The sequence below is a fragment of the Meleagris gallopavo genome, chromosome 2, assembly GCF_905368555.1.
Source record: "Meleagris gallopavo chromosome 2, MGAL_WU_HG_1.1, whole genome shotgun sequence".
Lineage (NCBI taxonomy): Eukaryota > Metazoa > Chordata > Aves > Galliformes > Phasianidae > Meleagris > Meleagris gallopavo.
Genome location: NC_139405.1, coordinates 90,197,618 through 90,214,718, shown reverse-complemented (window position 1 = coordinate 90,214,718; position 17,101 = coordinate 90,197,618). Strand labels below are relative to the sequence as shown.

Genomic DNA, 17,101 nt, shown 5'->3' with positions numbered 1-17,101 from the left:
AATAGAAATAGGCATCTTTAGGAAGAGATCTGTCTCATCTAAAAATAAGTACCTAACATGAGCAAACTGATGAGCTCTTTCCTTTCATAGAGCATAGAGAAATTTTTATTTAGACAGTGGATTCTTGGAAGCAAAGTCAAGTAAAATGAATTTGGTCTCTTCTCTTAGTGCTTCTGCACACTGTAAATGGCCAGTACACTGGCAGTAGGGAAAGTCCAACAAACCATCAGGGTTTCAACAATTTAACAAAGTCCTGGAGCACATGCTTGTGTCCTCCCATTGTCTGAAGCTCCCATGCTTTGGTCTTCATGTGTTTCCTGGGGTACACAACCTTCAGCACGTAATGCCTCCTACCACAGAATGTCTTAGAGACATGATTCCTCTAAAGATCTCATCCTTATGGTAGGAGCATTTACATTATATTTTAACATGTTAACCTTGCTCCGCAGTACAGACAGACTAAAGAGGCTTCAACCAAGGATCATCCACAGTGATAGAAGCCATTTTTGTTTGCAGAATCAGAAGATGTAACCTAAGGTGCATTTAAAGCTCCCTTTGACATCAGAGGAAATAGGCACCCACCTGCTTCTTGAGGCGAGAGTATTTCAACAGCTCTCAATTTACAAAAGCAAGTCTAGCTCCAGCTTCCACTGGGCTTTTATTCTGTGTCCATGATGCATTTAGAAAATGTCTTCATGGGTTCAGATCAATAAAGCATTCCTTGTGTTCTTAACAGAATATTATGCAATGGCAGTAAGGTTAGTTTCAGCATCTAAGTAAGGAAAATTTCTATATTAACTCATTAGTCATACAATGACAATAAAATGACAATACTGAAGGAACAATATAAGTGATGTTCCTGGATCAAGTCTGTAATGTCACTTTTGTTAATTTTGCCTGGTGGTACATAAGAGATAAATCTAGAAAAGCTGATAGACTGTTAAGTTTGGTGTTGACTTACTAGTCTCAGCATCAGTAGTCCTACTGAATTATTTGTAATTAAGTGCTTCATCAGGTCGGAATTAATGCATCTCCTAATAAATGAATAAATCAATGAAAATCAGGGTGATAATGCTTATCACTGTGCTTTTTTCAAAAAAATATTATTTCCATTGGAATTCAAGATTATTCCAAAATCTTATGTCCACATGCCTACTTCAGGAAGCTCTGTGTGTTCCTTTGATTTTTCTTTTCTACTTTCTTAAGCAAACGCAGGCTTGGTAGTTCTATGTTGCTAATACATCATTTACTATTTTCAAAAGGTAAGATGCCATGGAGCTTCCCTATATCTCTATCTCTTAAAAAATATTTTATGTGTGTAATCAGAAGCAGCAAAATATTTATTTCCATTACAAACTAAGCTGTAATTCCAGCTACATTTTCTTTGAGATGGCATTTCCTTTTGCTGCCAAAACATCTATTGACAATAACCTCTCTGTATGCTTAGTCCTAGGCAAGATCCGAAGTGCTGTTGGAAGTGCTCAGCTCCTCATGTCTCAGAAATTCCAGCAGTTTTATTGGCTCTGTCAGCAAAATCTGGTAAGTCACCATCTCTGGCCATTCTTGAAGAGTTTATGACTAGCCATACCTAATTTAACACAGAATTTTACTGTAAACTGTAGAACTTAATACTTTTAATTCAAAGTCAACAACAAGAAAAAGTGTAGTGTACATACAGGGTAATACACAGTAACATTCTCATTTTCATGTCTCACATTTGTCTCGCTGCTCCTCTTTTTTTTTTTTTAACTTAATCTCTAAGTATTGTGTCAGTACATCTTTTAGCAAAGCAAATGTAGTTTCAGTAATTTTAGACTATCTGCCTTTTGTCTTTTGTTTTTCTGCTGTCCTTATTAAAGTGAAAAAAAAAATGAGAAGGGAAGAAATGCAAGTTTTCTTAGACATAATATTATGGCTTATTTTTGTAATACCCTAAAATAGTAACTGTATTTCTGGTGAGAAAAGACGTTTTTCAAATTACAGTAAGCAGAGAATAGTAGGAGACACAATGCAGTTCTCTACCTACCTGAAAATGGGACTGATCTTGGAAATGAGAACATACATAGTGTTCATAAAATTGGGTTTCATAATTTGCATTGCCAATTATATATAAGATGTCCTAGGGCGAAAGGAGCAGATGCAGTATATTACTTGTAGAAGTTACTGCTATTGTTCTGGAAGTTCATTAGACACTAATTTGATTCGAAATGTTATCTTCGTTAATATGACAGCAGCCATCAGTGATATAAACGCTGTGGCAAAATGATACTAAGAAATAGAAGAACATAATGCTTCTAGCTAAGTCTAATGGTAGAACACCTACAATCTCTGGCTCACTTGAAAATCAAGTGTAACTTTTGACTGTCCCTATCTTATATATTAAAAGCGCTGAATTTTGCTGCATGCAAAGCAGATGCAATCTATTTATCTGATTAGACACATTTCCTCATTTGCTAGTATTTACTGCACAGGTTTTTAAGGCAAAAGTAATTCTGCAGAGACTTATGTGCTGTTTTCCATTCATAACATTACATATCTAGAATTCCTGAAACTGTAATCAAATACTGAGAAAGTCTTGCCAAGCATGTCCTATCTTCTGATAGAAAAGGGTAAGATATATGGTCCTCATTAGGAAAGAATCCAATTATCCACTTCAAAGAGTCTGTCAAAACAAGAATTTTAATAGCTTTTACAGAATGACAGAGGAAATATGCAAAGTCAGGCAAGCAGGAGATGACCAAGTTTGTAATATCAAATGTATCATGTGTGCTACTGTTTGTCCATTTGTTTGATAGTGAAAGAAGGAAATCTTCATTAAAATCTAAAAGTTTCATATGGTAAATTTCAGACTTCCCTCCATTTCCTGACTGATTAAGCTATTCAAAATAAGATTTGGAGAGCCCAACCTCCTCTCCACTTCACTTTTCCTTCAAGTGGGTCCAGGAATTGTGCTTGAGAGCATTACTGTAATAACGAGCAGCTCCTGCTCTGCACAGCAGAGCTGTTTGGAAGCTTTAGCATGTCATTACTGCAAAAGCAATAGGAGGAACCTATAGCTTTGAGCATTATTAAAAAAAGAAAAGAAAAAAGGCAAGATTTTATTTCTCTCCTTCTTATATGGATAATAAACCTTTGAACTCCATACCAGCAGTTCTAATCAGTTTTGGAGATTTGAGCTCTGAATATTCTTCACCAATCTCTTAAATCACCAATTGGGCTCTGCAGAAAGGAACAAATACAGAACTGGACTTTTAACTCATTCATGTTTTGAACTTTTCTTCTTATGCTTAGTAATAGTGTTTGTTCCTTAATAGTCACTTAGCCCACATCTACAGCAGACATTCCATATTCTCTGGCAGCAGCATCTTGGTCATCCATGGGAATACTGACAGATAGCAGCTACTACAGTACATCTGGCACTTGCAAGGCTCCAACACATTGGTTTCTCTAACACTATTCAATGACAGGAGCCGTAAATGTAGGACAGAGAACAGCAGCAGCTACTTTTGCCAATTCAAAAATGCAGCAAGGTTTTAGGAAGAAGAACACACTTACTCACATTGAAATTTCTCCATGGCTTATGGATTTTTCTAAAGAATCTGAACAGTTTCAAGGATCACATTTGATGTTGCTGTTGGTTAAGATGTCTCATTCGGGATAAATTCATAAAACCAACAGCTTCAGTGAAATTATTTTATAAGAATTGAGCTGACTATCTCTTACAGTATACAGTTCTTACTAACTACTTGAAAAAAAGAATCCCTGATTAATGACTACTTCCTGGTGAATTATTCACATTATCTTTTATAAGATAATGTTTTTCTTTTAAGTGTCCTCCTCCATACTCCAGTCAGCAGACATTCTGCTCAGCTCTTGAGATCATCGCTAAGTATGTCACGGTTGCAGGCAAAACCAGAGCAACACAAGCATCGGCTGAATACTTTTTGCTTGCTTAAGGCTTCCTTTTGAAAGAGAGCTGCAGAGCTGAATTCCAAACACAATAAAAACAAAGAAGCCACTTCTGAAAAAAAGAAAGAAAGAAGAAAAAAAAAGAAGCAGCTTTAAGCCAATCTTCTCAAAATTCAGTTAACTGTAGTAGCAATCATTTTTACTAGCATTCATCCGTGAGCTGTGGATCCATAAGCTATAGCAGCAGGAGGCAGCCCTCTTGTGTCCATACAATGCACCGCATGCTCCTCTCCCAGCCACGCTGGAAGCTGTGCTCTTCTGCAGCAGGGATGAGTGGAGCACAAAGGTACAGAAGAGCAATTACCCTCAATTCAGAAGTCAACGGCATTTCCACGAGTGGCATCACTTTCTGGCTGTTCAGAGGAAACTGAGGAGAGAGACTGAGGAGACCAGACTGGAGAGAACAGATTGCAATGTAATATATGTTGCTGACAGATTTCTCACTAGGAGTCAGTTCTTGAAGCCTGTAATGTTGACCTCTCTGGAGTAATTAATATCACTGACACATGTTGTTAGTGCTTTTAAAGTAAATAGGGATCTACCCAATATGGTCATTTTCAGTGAATACTAATTTAGAGTTGTATCGTGTTTTCCAGAAATCTGTTACAATCTGCATAGTAACTACTAGTCCTCAAATTCCCTGTTAAACAAAAGCTCTACTAGCAAAGATCTCTGCATGGCTCTAGTTTAGGACCAGTTCTCTCTAATGTTCTTGACAATGATTTGGGTACAGGACTTGAAATTATACTATGTTTGCAGACAATACTAATTTGTCAGGAACTGATAATTCCCTTAAGGGTAGAGAGGCCATGCAGAGAGAGAGATCTTAACAATCTTGACAAGCTGGAGGGCTGGACAATCACCAGATGCATGAGGCTTCACAATAGTAAGTGCCAGATTCTACAGCTGGGATGGGGCAACCCTGCCTATATTTATGGACTGGAGGATGAGTTCTTTACTATGAGAGTGGTGAGGTGCTGGAACACCACTGTTTATTTATTAAATTAGCCATTTTAGCTTTGGCCTGGGAAGGGGGGGAGATTATGAGCATCTTTGGGTTGATTTCAACTATGTTACTCTCAGTTCCATTGTGTAGACCTACAAGGGCTGTTCCAAATGTAATGCCTACTGATTTATTATATCGGCATGTGATGTCAGAGGCATATAACCTTCCATCAACATTCCATTACATTTTGTGGTCATGTGACAGACGGCAGCAGAGGGGCAGTCTGACAAGACGGTGTCTGACATGAAAGTGCATAGAAAGCAAAGGTGTGTCACTGAATTTCCCTGTGCAGAAAGAATTGTACCCACTGACATTCATTGATGCTTTTCGAACATTTGTAGAGACCAAACAGTAAATGTGAGAACAGTGAAGTGGTGGATGGTGCATTTCAGCAGTGGACAGTGGATAACAGTGACAGTGGATAACCTCCACTGGTGCAGATTGTTACGAGTGTGCAGCATGCAGGCTCTTGTTCATCGCTGGTGAAAGTGGTGGTGACTATGTTGAAAAATAGTGTTTTGTAGGTGAAAATTTGCTCTATCTAGTAGTATTATTGTGTTTTTTGTAACTGTTATAGCTTCCATGGAAATAAATATGAGGTCTTACTTTCAAGGTGACCTACATATTTCCCTGGTAGACATTTGCCCATCACCTTCACAGAGATGTTTGCCAATTAAACCCTACTTCACTGAAGTGACAAACTTGTCTTCTTGAACAAGCATCAGGGCTCAAGATATGGGGTACAGAGTCTGTATACTATTTTTTAGGTAATTTTTATCCAACACTGACATTCAGCTAATAACTACCTAACTTCGGTAAATGAGAATAGTATCTGCTCAGTTCCTGAGCATGATTCTACCCCATGGGAAACAAAATTCTAACAAACATCTCCATCCAGATTTTTTATCTTACATGTCCATTTGAAAACCCAAGACAACATAATCAAAAACAGCATAAGTTGACAATTTCCTTGCGGTGTTGTTAGGTTGTTTCGCTCACCTACAATGTCTGTAATTTTTAACAAGACTTCAGTATACCTAGAATATAAGCCACATCCCTATTCCATTTAATAATCAGCAGACAGAGTCTGTCAGCATGCTGCATTTTAGAAATAAAGGTCAGCACAGCAGATGGTGTTGAGGAGTTTTCCATGATACTCAGATCCAGAAAGGCCAGTGCAGGACATCTCACTTATTCGTATCCAAGTTGTATAGGAGGCACATGTTTTCAGTCACAGCTCCCAGCCTTTGCCCTGAGCAGCACTGTAGCAAAATGAACTGGAGTGGTTCCCTTCCTACCTCAAATCACTTTGTTTAAAGCCTCCTGCTCTATTCATGTTCTCTCTTTTGTGCATGACAGGACCCGAGTGCCATGCCAAGACCAACTTCCCAGGACCTGGCAGGTTTCTGGGACTTATTGCAGCTCTCAATTGAAGATGTCAGCATGAAGTTTGATGAACTGCACCAGTTGAAACTCAATGAATGGAAAATAATAGAATCACCTGAAAGGAAGGTAAGCAGGCCATGGGCAATACCATTTCCTTCCCATTTATAGTACTGTAGCTTCCATGTTTTAAATTCAGTAGGGAAGTGTGGTAGGTTTCTAACCCAGAGATGGAAAACAGCTAACTGTCATGGCCCAACTTGTACATGGAAACCTTCATCAGTCATAAAAGTGTGGTTGGTTGTTTTTTTTTTCCCCTTTTAACAATGTTGAGCTGAATTGTGTTACAAAGAAAATGGATTTTGCAAAATCTTGTCTCTGCTACATAAAACTTCTCTTGAATTTATCTGGCTTCATATTAAAAAAAAAAAAAAAAAGAACTGAAACATGTTCTGACTAATTCAGATTGAGAACAGTAGCCCAAGAATTCAATCAAGGTAGACTGCAGGATGTTGTTCCTTCTGGGCCAGCTCAAACCTGAGCTACAGTGATCAGTCCTGCTCACATAAATAACTGATGCTGGTACAAGTGACAAAACATAGTGTTGGTCAAGCTAAAGTTTGGCCTATGGAAATTCTGGGGGGAAAAGAGTGCTTTTGGCCGACTGCCCGCATTTCTCTGTTGCAGCCCCACTGCCTAGGAGATACCCCTGGCCACTAGACTTCTAAAGCAGGCGGCATCATGCCTACAAGCACTTGATTCCCAAACTGCCTTTCCCCTTCCCAGAGCTCTTTCCCACACCTGAATTATCCCACTACCCTTCCTGATTATTTTATCAGTCAGGTGACGGCAGCATTTGTTTTGAGTCAGTACTGTTGGCCTCAGGTGAATACTTGCTTGGTTCGGGAGGAATTAGGAGGCATTTTGACAACTCTTTCATTTCTTCATGCTCCTCTTGGATTTTAATTTTCAGCCAACTGGTTGGTGGATGGTGAGTTTGCAACTCTTGCTTACTAGTGACAACTGGAAGTAAGAAATTATTATAGTGACAGCAACAGTGATATTCTTAAGAGGAAAATAAGTAAAAGTGAAAAAATAATAAGATGGGACAGCAGGAATGGAGCCCTTATGTTCCTGTCTAAAAACAGGAAAAAGAGAAAATAAAGACTGGGAGAGCTGTCTATCATGGAGAATAGCAACTTAGGCTGCTGCACTGTTTTGCTGAGTTGAGAACGTTGAAATATATTCTTAAATAAATTTAACTCTGGTCTTGGCTAATGCATTTTGGTAGTAGACTCACAATTTTCAGAATTAAAAAAAAAAAAAAAAAAAGATGATTCTGCAGTTCACTTTTTTATATTTATTTGAATCCTGCTGTGCCTCAAATTAACTGTGTTCTCCATAAGGAACAGCCCATACTTTGGACTATTATAATTACTGTAAGAAGTGATCCAGCAGAAAGATTTATTGTAATAACCATACTATACATATGAAATTGTCGACTCTCCTCCTTTGGAGATATTTGGCCAATATTAAACACGATGTTGAAAAACCTGTTATAACTTCAACCTTGGATCTAATTTCAAGTGGCTTTTGAAGGAATGTTATACTGAATTGCCTCCAGAGCTCCCTTCCAACCTAAACTTTTATATGATTCTGTGATTCTACAATATCTTTTCAAGGCCCTTATATGTTATTCCACAATCTATAAATGGAGTACAGTATCAATTTCACATCTCAAAATAGTTCTTGATATAAAACCTGTATAAGCCATTGACAGCTACTTTGGTAGCACATCTATTGACTCTTGCTTTGTAGTTTGCCCATTCTTCAACATAATTTTCTTTAAAATGGTCCAGGCTGGCAAGGAGAACAATTAGCTTATGTTCTCTCTCTGGCTGGTGCTTGCATGCTTCCATTTAGCAATCCATAGAGAAGACTAAACTAATAGATATGTATACACAGCTGCTATTTCATATCCAGCTGAGGCTAAACTCAGTATGATTAATTTAATTAAAAATGATGTCCTGCTAATCTTAGACAGTCTTTTCACTTGATCAGACCACACAGATGCGCTGAATTCTTATTGGAGAGCCAGTGTGTGTTTCTGTTTATAATGAGTGTAATAATGTGTCAGATAAAACTGAGCAAATTCATGTGGAAGGAGGGTGTGTAGACTGCATGTATAGGATATCTGCAAGGTCAGTGAAAGGAAATGTAGTCTTTTATAAGACATGGGACTACAGAATTTGTGCTGAAATAACAGGTTTTTATCAGTGTTTCTGGAATGGATAGCCATTCACGCAATCCATTAATCAGCTGATTTTAGATCAGAAACCGAGCATGCTTGATGTATGTAATGAGTATTTGGCACTGTATGTCTTCAATTTGCATGTTCTGTTGATGGTATCTTCCACACGCCATTTACCTTCTATTTTAATACCCTATTTTAGGAAGAAAGAAAGGTTCCTCCTCCTGTACCAAAGAAGCCCCCAAAAGGAAAATTCCCCATCACAAGAGAAAAATCTCTGGACCTACCCGACAGGCAGCGACAAGAAGCCAGAAGGCGGCTCATGGCTGCTAAGAGAGCAGCCTCTTTCCGGCAGAATTCAGCCACAGAGCGCGCAGACAGCATCGAGATATACATCCCAGAGGCTCAAACCCGGCTTTAAAGACAGAATGCTGCAGAGTTCCTTTTTTAGACAAAATGCTTGTACAGTTTGTCACTTATCTGGTAATTTTTGTCTCATTCTCTCCATAAATATGCCCTTGCTGTTGTGTTCTTTGTGCCATAAGCACAGTGGAATGCTTTTGATTTTCTCAGAATTTGCTGAGCTCACCGCAAGAACGACTTCTTTTGTATTTATTGTCTGACTTACAATCAGCTACAATGGATAGGGCTTGTTGAGACCTGACTTATCCAGTATATTCTCAGAGGACAACAAGAAACACCTCTTGAGATGGAACCCAGCTTACTTTTTTGTTATTTATATTTTTATAAAATGTGTGATAATTAGGGATAAGAATAACAAACTATCAATGGGTGCATCTCACCATTCACTAGAGGCATTAGCTAATCCAAGTAGAAGGTGCTACAAACGTAAAGAGCAGGAAAGAAAGAACCCATTTATCTCTCTGACCTCCAGTTTCTTTTCCCAGAACCCAGCTAAAATATTTACCCATGTGCTCTACCACTCTTCTCATCTTTGTTACCGCAGAATAATATTAGGCCTCTCATGTCATGTCACGTTTCTGGAGATGAACAGGGATATCCAGCTACTAAAACTCCAAAGTTCATCAGAAACCAAGAAGCATACAAGTCTGGTGGAGTTGGGAATGCCCACTGAGAAACGTTTGCTGTTAGCAGTATAACGACACTCTGAAACCTAAGCAAAATTATAATGCAAGAGGACTTGAGTGATGGGTGAAAGGAAAACGGAAGCCTTAAAAAGTTAGATCTTCTGTAGCAAGATGTGTAAAGAAAAAGTTATACTTACTCCTTTGGAACACTCATCGCATTTTTAACAGTTCTTTTATGTGTTAACGTTTATTTTATGATCCTCTCTTTTATTTCAAGAGCTGCGCTACATGTAATACTTCAAACTCTCAAAATGTTCTATCAATTGAGTTTCCAGGGTATCCTTGAGAAAAAAAAAAATCTTGCTTGTTTAAAATGCCAGTTGTGATGTTGTAAACAGTTTAAGAAATATGAATGTGAGTGGTGAGTAAATCTAAGTTTAAATGGTTATGTTAAGGTAAAGGTGAACTGTGGTTTACAGTTGTATTTTTTTTAGAACTATTTTTCTATGCAGTATCAGTTACGGCAAGAAAAAGCTTCTTGCTTGCTTCACATGTAACAAACACGATTCAAGAGGTAATTGATTTCCAGCCATGGAATATAAGGAAAATAACATATTTTCAAGCCTCTCGCTATTATTAGAGAAGTGGTGACTACCACAATCCAGAGGCTTTGGTTTAAAATAAACTAAAATAGAAATATTCCACTTCACCTACCTTCCAGAGCCACCCGAGCAACCCAGCACTTAGAAGTCTTCAGGTGAAGACGCAATAAGATATGTAACCCAGAGACTCCGACTGCAAGGTTTGAAAGCTCCTCTGTACTACTTTAGGTCAAAACAGTGTTAACACACCGAGACAGACAGCCGCATCTACCACATTTCCTGTTTACCTGCTTTAACAAATGCAATGTATTTAATGTATTTAGCCATAGGCAGAACAGCTATTAAATTATACTCTAGCACTTTGGTTCTTCACCCGATGAGCACTTTAAATCCACGTCCCACACACCCTGCAGCCTGACAGATGACTGAAAACGTGAATTATCATAGGTTATGCAGACCTGACATTGCTTCTAATCTGTTTTGCTTTGGTTCTATTTATTTCTTTTCCTTTTCCTTCGTTGTTTTCCTACAGTGTGTAGTATGAAGCATGAGTTCTGTCTTTGGAGCACAGCTGATAAAGCGTGGTTAGCTTCAAGATGGGAATCTTTAGAGATGAGGTTTTGAGATGTTTCTGTGAGGAGAAAGCCCTGTAAATCGAGCCTGATATCTGGTATATACTTTACCAAATAGCCTTAAACTATGTTTGGAAGCAAAAACCAAGACGAATGTATATCCCTCAAAAATGAAAAAAAAGAAAAAAAAAAAAAGAAAAAAAAAAAAGAAAAAATCCCTGAAATATTCTTTATCTATAGATAAAAACATTATCTTTCCCATCCTTCATGTTTTCAAGGCATTTTCTATTAAGGAAAGAGCTGAATTCTGGGTAAGGTACAATATCAATGCTAATTCCTATATTTGTTTTACTATTTTAAATACAAATGTACTTGCAGACATTGGCATCTTTAGTGTTGAAAACTAATATATTATTTAATGTGGAGCTGCTGATTAGAAATATCCACATAAAACTAGAGCCTTTCCTAGATTAAGGAAATTTAAAATAGGCATACACACTTATATATATATATACATCTATAGCTGCTGTATACATATATGGCAGCTGATACATTTTCTCTGATTTCCCTTATGCTTCACACATGACTTACTTGCTTGAAAACCCCCCCTGCAGGGACAGGTCATGCTATTAAGACAAGTTAAATCTGATCCTGCTGGTAACTAGACCTTATGGAGACAAATGGTGAAAAAAAACCCACAAAGATTATAGATTTATTTAGATCCCAGTTGACTTAATAATGCTGACTTGGAGCAGTCCATGTAAGTTTTTAATTGAGAATCATATTTTGATAATTTTTATATGTTACCATGATAGTGGATGTTCTCAGGCAAAACTAGGCCTGCAGAAATGATGCCAACCCTGTATTTTACCATATTTCTCATGCCATTACAAGAAAATGTTCAATATAAGTTTTGGATACGTGTGATTTCTTTTTGTTCCACCTTTGTTCTAAAAAAGAAGAAAGAAAGAGAAAAAAAAAAAGGAATCAAAATTAAATTAGATGCAAATTAGATGCTTACTGAAAGATTTGATAATATGTTATCTGTGCATGTTATATTTCAAAGTGCAATATATTAAATTCTTCTACAGGTAACATTCTATCATTACAGGCAGATAAGCCATTTCTATCTACATACTGTACATCCGGTTCATTTAGAAAAATAACATTATGCTTATCATACTTGTGTTGCAGATAAATCAAATTGCTTCGGTCCCCAATGTGAGAAACACCGCACGTGGTACCTTAACATGATCTTAACAGATCAATTGTAATCTGACTCCCCAGCATCAAAATAAGATTAGTTACAAAACCAGCATAGGAGGAACATAACTAAACACTAAGAGAGAAAGTAGAATACTTTCTGTTAGTGGACATCATGGAGTACATCTGCACAGAACAGCTGGAAATAGCATTTAATTGAACACATTAATTGGACTAGTATTTATTTTCACTGATTAAAATTATAGGAAGTCTCCATTCATTTCTTCATTGCCTGTAAAACACAAGTATAATAAACAGAATTGTGAGGATTTAAATAAAGAAAAACCTGACTGGTGAAATTGTTGGTATCTGCCATACTTATTTTTGCTTTGTACATTTTTTTTCAGATTTGAAATTCTTTGTAAATTGGTGAAGTATATTATGGAGTGTTTTATTATTTCTTGTTGACCTGATTGGAATGGCCTTTGGCAGTGTGCAAAGACTAATCATGTTGTATAGTTTAATACCAAAAAATTACATTTTAATTTATGCTTATACCTTGTCACTATGTTAGACTTGAGATAACCAGGAAGGAATTAAAGCGTGCATAGGAAGTTGTGTGGATTTCCTGTCTATATAGTACATTTCATATAATAGAAATTATTTGTTTTAAAATAAGCCCATGTTTCCTGCTGTATCAGTAAATTAATAACCTAGTTTCTACTCCTTTGGCACTGCGTCTAGAATAAAGCAAGGGAATTTGGGGTCATTTGGTGGTTTTGCAAGGAGAATACTTTCTCCCTAAGTGTTCATGTGCCATAAGTGACCTGCGGTCTCTGCAGGCCCTGCTGCGATCCATGGGGTGCATCCCCCCCAGATCCGCCCTTCTCAGCCATCGCATCCAGTCCCTGGAGCTTGCCCAGGCCGGTCTGTGGGTTTGGTGTCCTCACTGGCATTATGGCACCAAAGCCCGGGACTCATCAGATGCCGACCCAACAGGGGATGGTTCGTGCATGATCACACAAGGTCTGAGTTTGGGCTAGTAGCTCCACGTGCCCAGGAGTGTGCGCTGAAAAGCTGTGACATCCCTTGGAGCAGGAGCTTTTGTATGAGGCAGTGTCGGAATGAAGTGTGAAGCGGTGTTACTCCCACTGCTATTCCCAGAGCAATCACCTTGTAGTGATAGCACTGGTGAGCTACATTCCAGGTGAGGAGTATCAGTAAAGCCTTCAATGTTTAGAGAGGTGCTTCCTGGTGGCCAGCAGGTTGATACTTACATTTACACAGTGCCTTTCATCCAGAAGGATCTCCAAGCACTTTATTAGAGGACATGCAAACTTCAGGCTGGGCTCCAGCAGGCAGTTCCCCCGCCCACAGCTCTGGCCTGCAGAGCTGAGGGGATGAGGGCCCTCCTGCCAGTCCCCACGCTGCCAGGGAGTTTCCTACCACACCACCCTCCTAACAGCTAGAGGAGACTCTCCTGGTCCACACCTGTGCCAAATGGGTAGTGAGACTCGATGAACCAGGAGGAAAACCTGAGCAAAGCAGAGGAGAGGAGAGAGCAATGCTGATCTTGTAGGCAAGGACAGAATTTAATCAAATCACGTTTCCGGAACAACCTTTGCCTTTTCTATTTGTGATGGCATGAGGTCATGATGATGAAGGAGCTCCACTGGGAGGGTGCCATCTATCGACAAGTGCAGGAGCTGAGCCCTTGCTCTGAGATCTTAGTAAGCCTCTCTTTCACAAGTGCAACCCTCCACAGCTTTTTTGGCCAGAGAGATGGGCCTGGGGCATGCGATGCAAAAGCCTTTGTGTATTTCACAACTTCCAAGTGCCCAATTCTCTCCTCTTCTTCCTTCTAGCCAAGCTTAACATGGAGCATAAGAAGGAATTAGGCATAAGGATTATGCTTTGGTTCGGGCAATTGCTCTGAAGCAATGCTCAGCTCAAACACTAAGCGTTCTTTGTGCGACAGAGCAATGGTGACATCTCTTAGAACTGTGAGGAGGGGCAGATTAGAGGCAGCTCTTTCACACTGCAGAGAACTGAAGTATATATACATATATATATATATACATAAAAAATAATTTTTCAGTGTTCCAGTTCCGAGATAGTTGGACTAGTAACCACGGTCAGTAATCACATTCTTGCAGACCGTGTCTCGTCCTTGCAGCTTGGCTACGGCACTGCCAGTGTGCCACGTCCCATGGCCCATCTGCACCACGTTCACCTTCAGGGAACATCTTTTGGGAACAGCTGTTTTATGGCATATTCATATGCATACACAGGCTCCTGGCAAGAATTCAGCCCTCTGTATACACAGAAATTGCTTAATTTTTCTTTGTAATGCAGCTACCTCTGTGGTGTAATGCTGCAGCTGTTTAACTACATAATAGGCTGTTCAGGACAGCAACCATAAAAATGAAATTGAAATGGAAACTTGCCCAAAAAAGAATTTGGACAGAATATTAAGGTTGGTTCAACTCCCCTTAACAAAATAAAATTCTAATAGCTGCAAGAGGCCATGACATTCATTATATCTAAAACCATATTCCAGATTCCTTCTTATTAAGTGTATATTGCATTTCATAAATTATGATCACAGTAAAAGACTGCTTATTCGTGGACCCATCTTTCCACACGTGGATGTTCCTACCATTAGCATTCATTGATGAAACAGAATGGGGCTTCTGAAGTCAGATCATAGATAACGTTAATTGGTGTCTACAGAGTTTGCACCTGAACTGAGCAAACCCAGAACAGTTTTCATCAGCTGGCAATTTAATTCTCTATTCTATTAAGGCCAAACTGTTATTTTTCTAAATTGGTGTTGTTGAAAAGGATTTTTTATGTCTCCAATATAAAATACAAATATAATACAAATACTAATACAAAAACATGAATATTTTCACTAACGTTAAATGAGGGGGAAGTTTATTTGAATATATGGCCATTATTCACCAACACAGCCTGTTAGCGAGGATTTTACTTCTCCTTTCCGTATTCTTCTCTCATTCAGCATAGTGTTCTCCATGATTAAAGCTAAACTATTAAAGTTGTTTCCTTGTGAGACGAATTATTGCAGAACTTTGGTCTACATTCTGATCTCAGTTGCATTAGAACGTTAAAGAATCTAACACAATGAAATTGGGGGGAAATGTCAGATTGGTCCACTATAATTCAGGTCAACATGTGACTTGGCAAGCCCTGCTGAGGTAGGAAGGACTTACTGTGAGAGTTGGCTGCTGCATAATGGTTCTGTAGGATGTTGAGCTTCCCTTCTCATGGGTCACAGTAAAGCAGAGGTCTTGGTAGTAGGTTCAGGTCTCTGACTGTAGGCTTCACAAAGAAATATCAGCATTATTTATAATTACCAGTGGAATCCGCATGTTAATATCCATGCTTTGATTTAACCTTTGGAGGTTTAAGAGAATGGCCAACTCATTTTAAAAGGGCTCCACAAGTATGCATTCTTTAGACCACTCTAGATGTTAATTTACTGGATTAATAAGATTTCCCTTTGAAGAAGCCTGGCTTACACTGCTCTAGAACTGTTCTTTCCTGAAGAAAAGCCACCATGAGTGTGCAGGATTTTCTGCACAGAGACAAATCTCATACATTCATTTACCATTTGACATGCCAAAATAAACAAATGCGTGGCCTAAGGACTAAATTAAATGCCTCCTATAGATTTCAAGGAATGTTAGAACCAGGAAACTAGCTGTTTAGTTATCATTAAAAGTATATATAAATATATATAAATAAATATATACATAAGAAATCATATCAACAACGAGGATGAACTGAGTGCCAAATATTCACCATCTGTATAAAGCTGCACTTCACTAGAATTAAACTATTTTATGTAATTCTCTTTCTCATGCTTTTATGGTTCTTTTGATAAATTCTATTTAGTAGCATGCAGGATACCTAAATTGAATGTACAGTATGTTGTTCCATTGCTATAATAATTTCTTGCTTCTCAGTAATATCTTCTTTATCAGAATGTTATTTGTTATTTTGGAGACATATTTGAGAATTGTTTTATTATTGAGTTATTCTTTTTTCATGGTTCTTTACTCACCTCCAGCTGATTGTAAGAAAATGTGCTTCACTGTTTTGCCCCATGGCTCTTTTATGAAGCTGCCTCTTTCAATTGGTTTATGTATTCTTTATGTTCATCTCCTGTAAATAATTCTGCAATTAAATTTTTTGAGAAAAATAGAGTACACTCTTTATTATGTTTAAAATTTTGCATTAGTTAAAATATGCCATTTCCATTCAGACGATCCGTAGACCGCACTAAGTTATTTAGCCATGTAGACTTTTGAGTATCTGCAAATTCTTTTTTCATAAGATATTTTTGATTGGGCTTCATCTGAGTTACAAGGAAGGCACCTGAAGTCTGAAAGAATTTGGCAAAAAACGGAGTCAGCAATGCAACACTATTGTTATGTTTTGATGAATATTTAGTATTAATATAGGCAGAGAATATCATGCACTTGTTTTCAATCAGACCATCGCATGTCATTAACAGAGAGAATAATATTCTCTGTTGTGTCTAAAAAGCACTTGTTCTTAGGCAGATGTAACAAGAAGACTTTGCTTTGGAAAGATGAATCCTGGAGGGTCTGCGAATGTGTTTTACTGTTGTATAGCCAAAAGGAGCTTTTAGTCCACTTTTTGCTTTTTGGTTCCCTCAAGGGCAGACAAGAGTCCTTTGGGGCATGGCTTGAGCATCTCAGCAGAAAAGTTGATGAATACTTTTGTCCACATTTCTTGATATGACTGATGTCACAGTAGGCAAGAAGTGAAAACATGTGAAGTCTCTAAGTCTAAATAAAGGAGACAAGACATACCATGTCAAAGTGCTTACTTCCTTGAATCACTGGATTTTTATTGCTCATTTATTTTCTATATTATAACACTTAGAACCCCTAGCTATGGACCATTACAATATTACATACTTGCAAAATAAAAAGATTTCCCTTGGCAGAAAGAGTTTAAAACCTAGCCATTGGGTGAGCAACAGCAGGTGGAGGGACATAGGAGAGAAATTGAGA

The 17,101-nt window shown here is 38.1% G+C and overlaps 1 protein-coding gene across 4 annotated transcripts in view; it reads left to right on the top strand.

Moving 5' to 3' along the window:
* Positions 1–16,260, top strand: part of DLGAP2 (DLG associated protein 2) — a 454,788-nt gene extending 438,528 nt beyond the window's left edge. For all 4 annotated transcript variants that reach the window (XM_085217936.1, XM_085217937.1, XM_010707780.4 and 1 more), the window contains 3 exons: positions 1,448–1,539; positions 6,335–6,487; positions 8,812–16,260. In XM_085217936.1, coding sequence (XP_085074062.1) covers positions 1,448–1,539; positions 6,335–6,487; positions 8,812–9,030 — 464 coding nt within the window. In that variant the 3' untranslated portion in view covers positions 9,031–16,260. The remainder of the gene's footprint in view (positions 1–1,447; positions 1,540–6,334; positions 6,488–8,811) is intronic.
* The last annotated feature ends 841 nt before the right edge of the window (positions 16,261–17,101 follow it).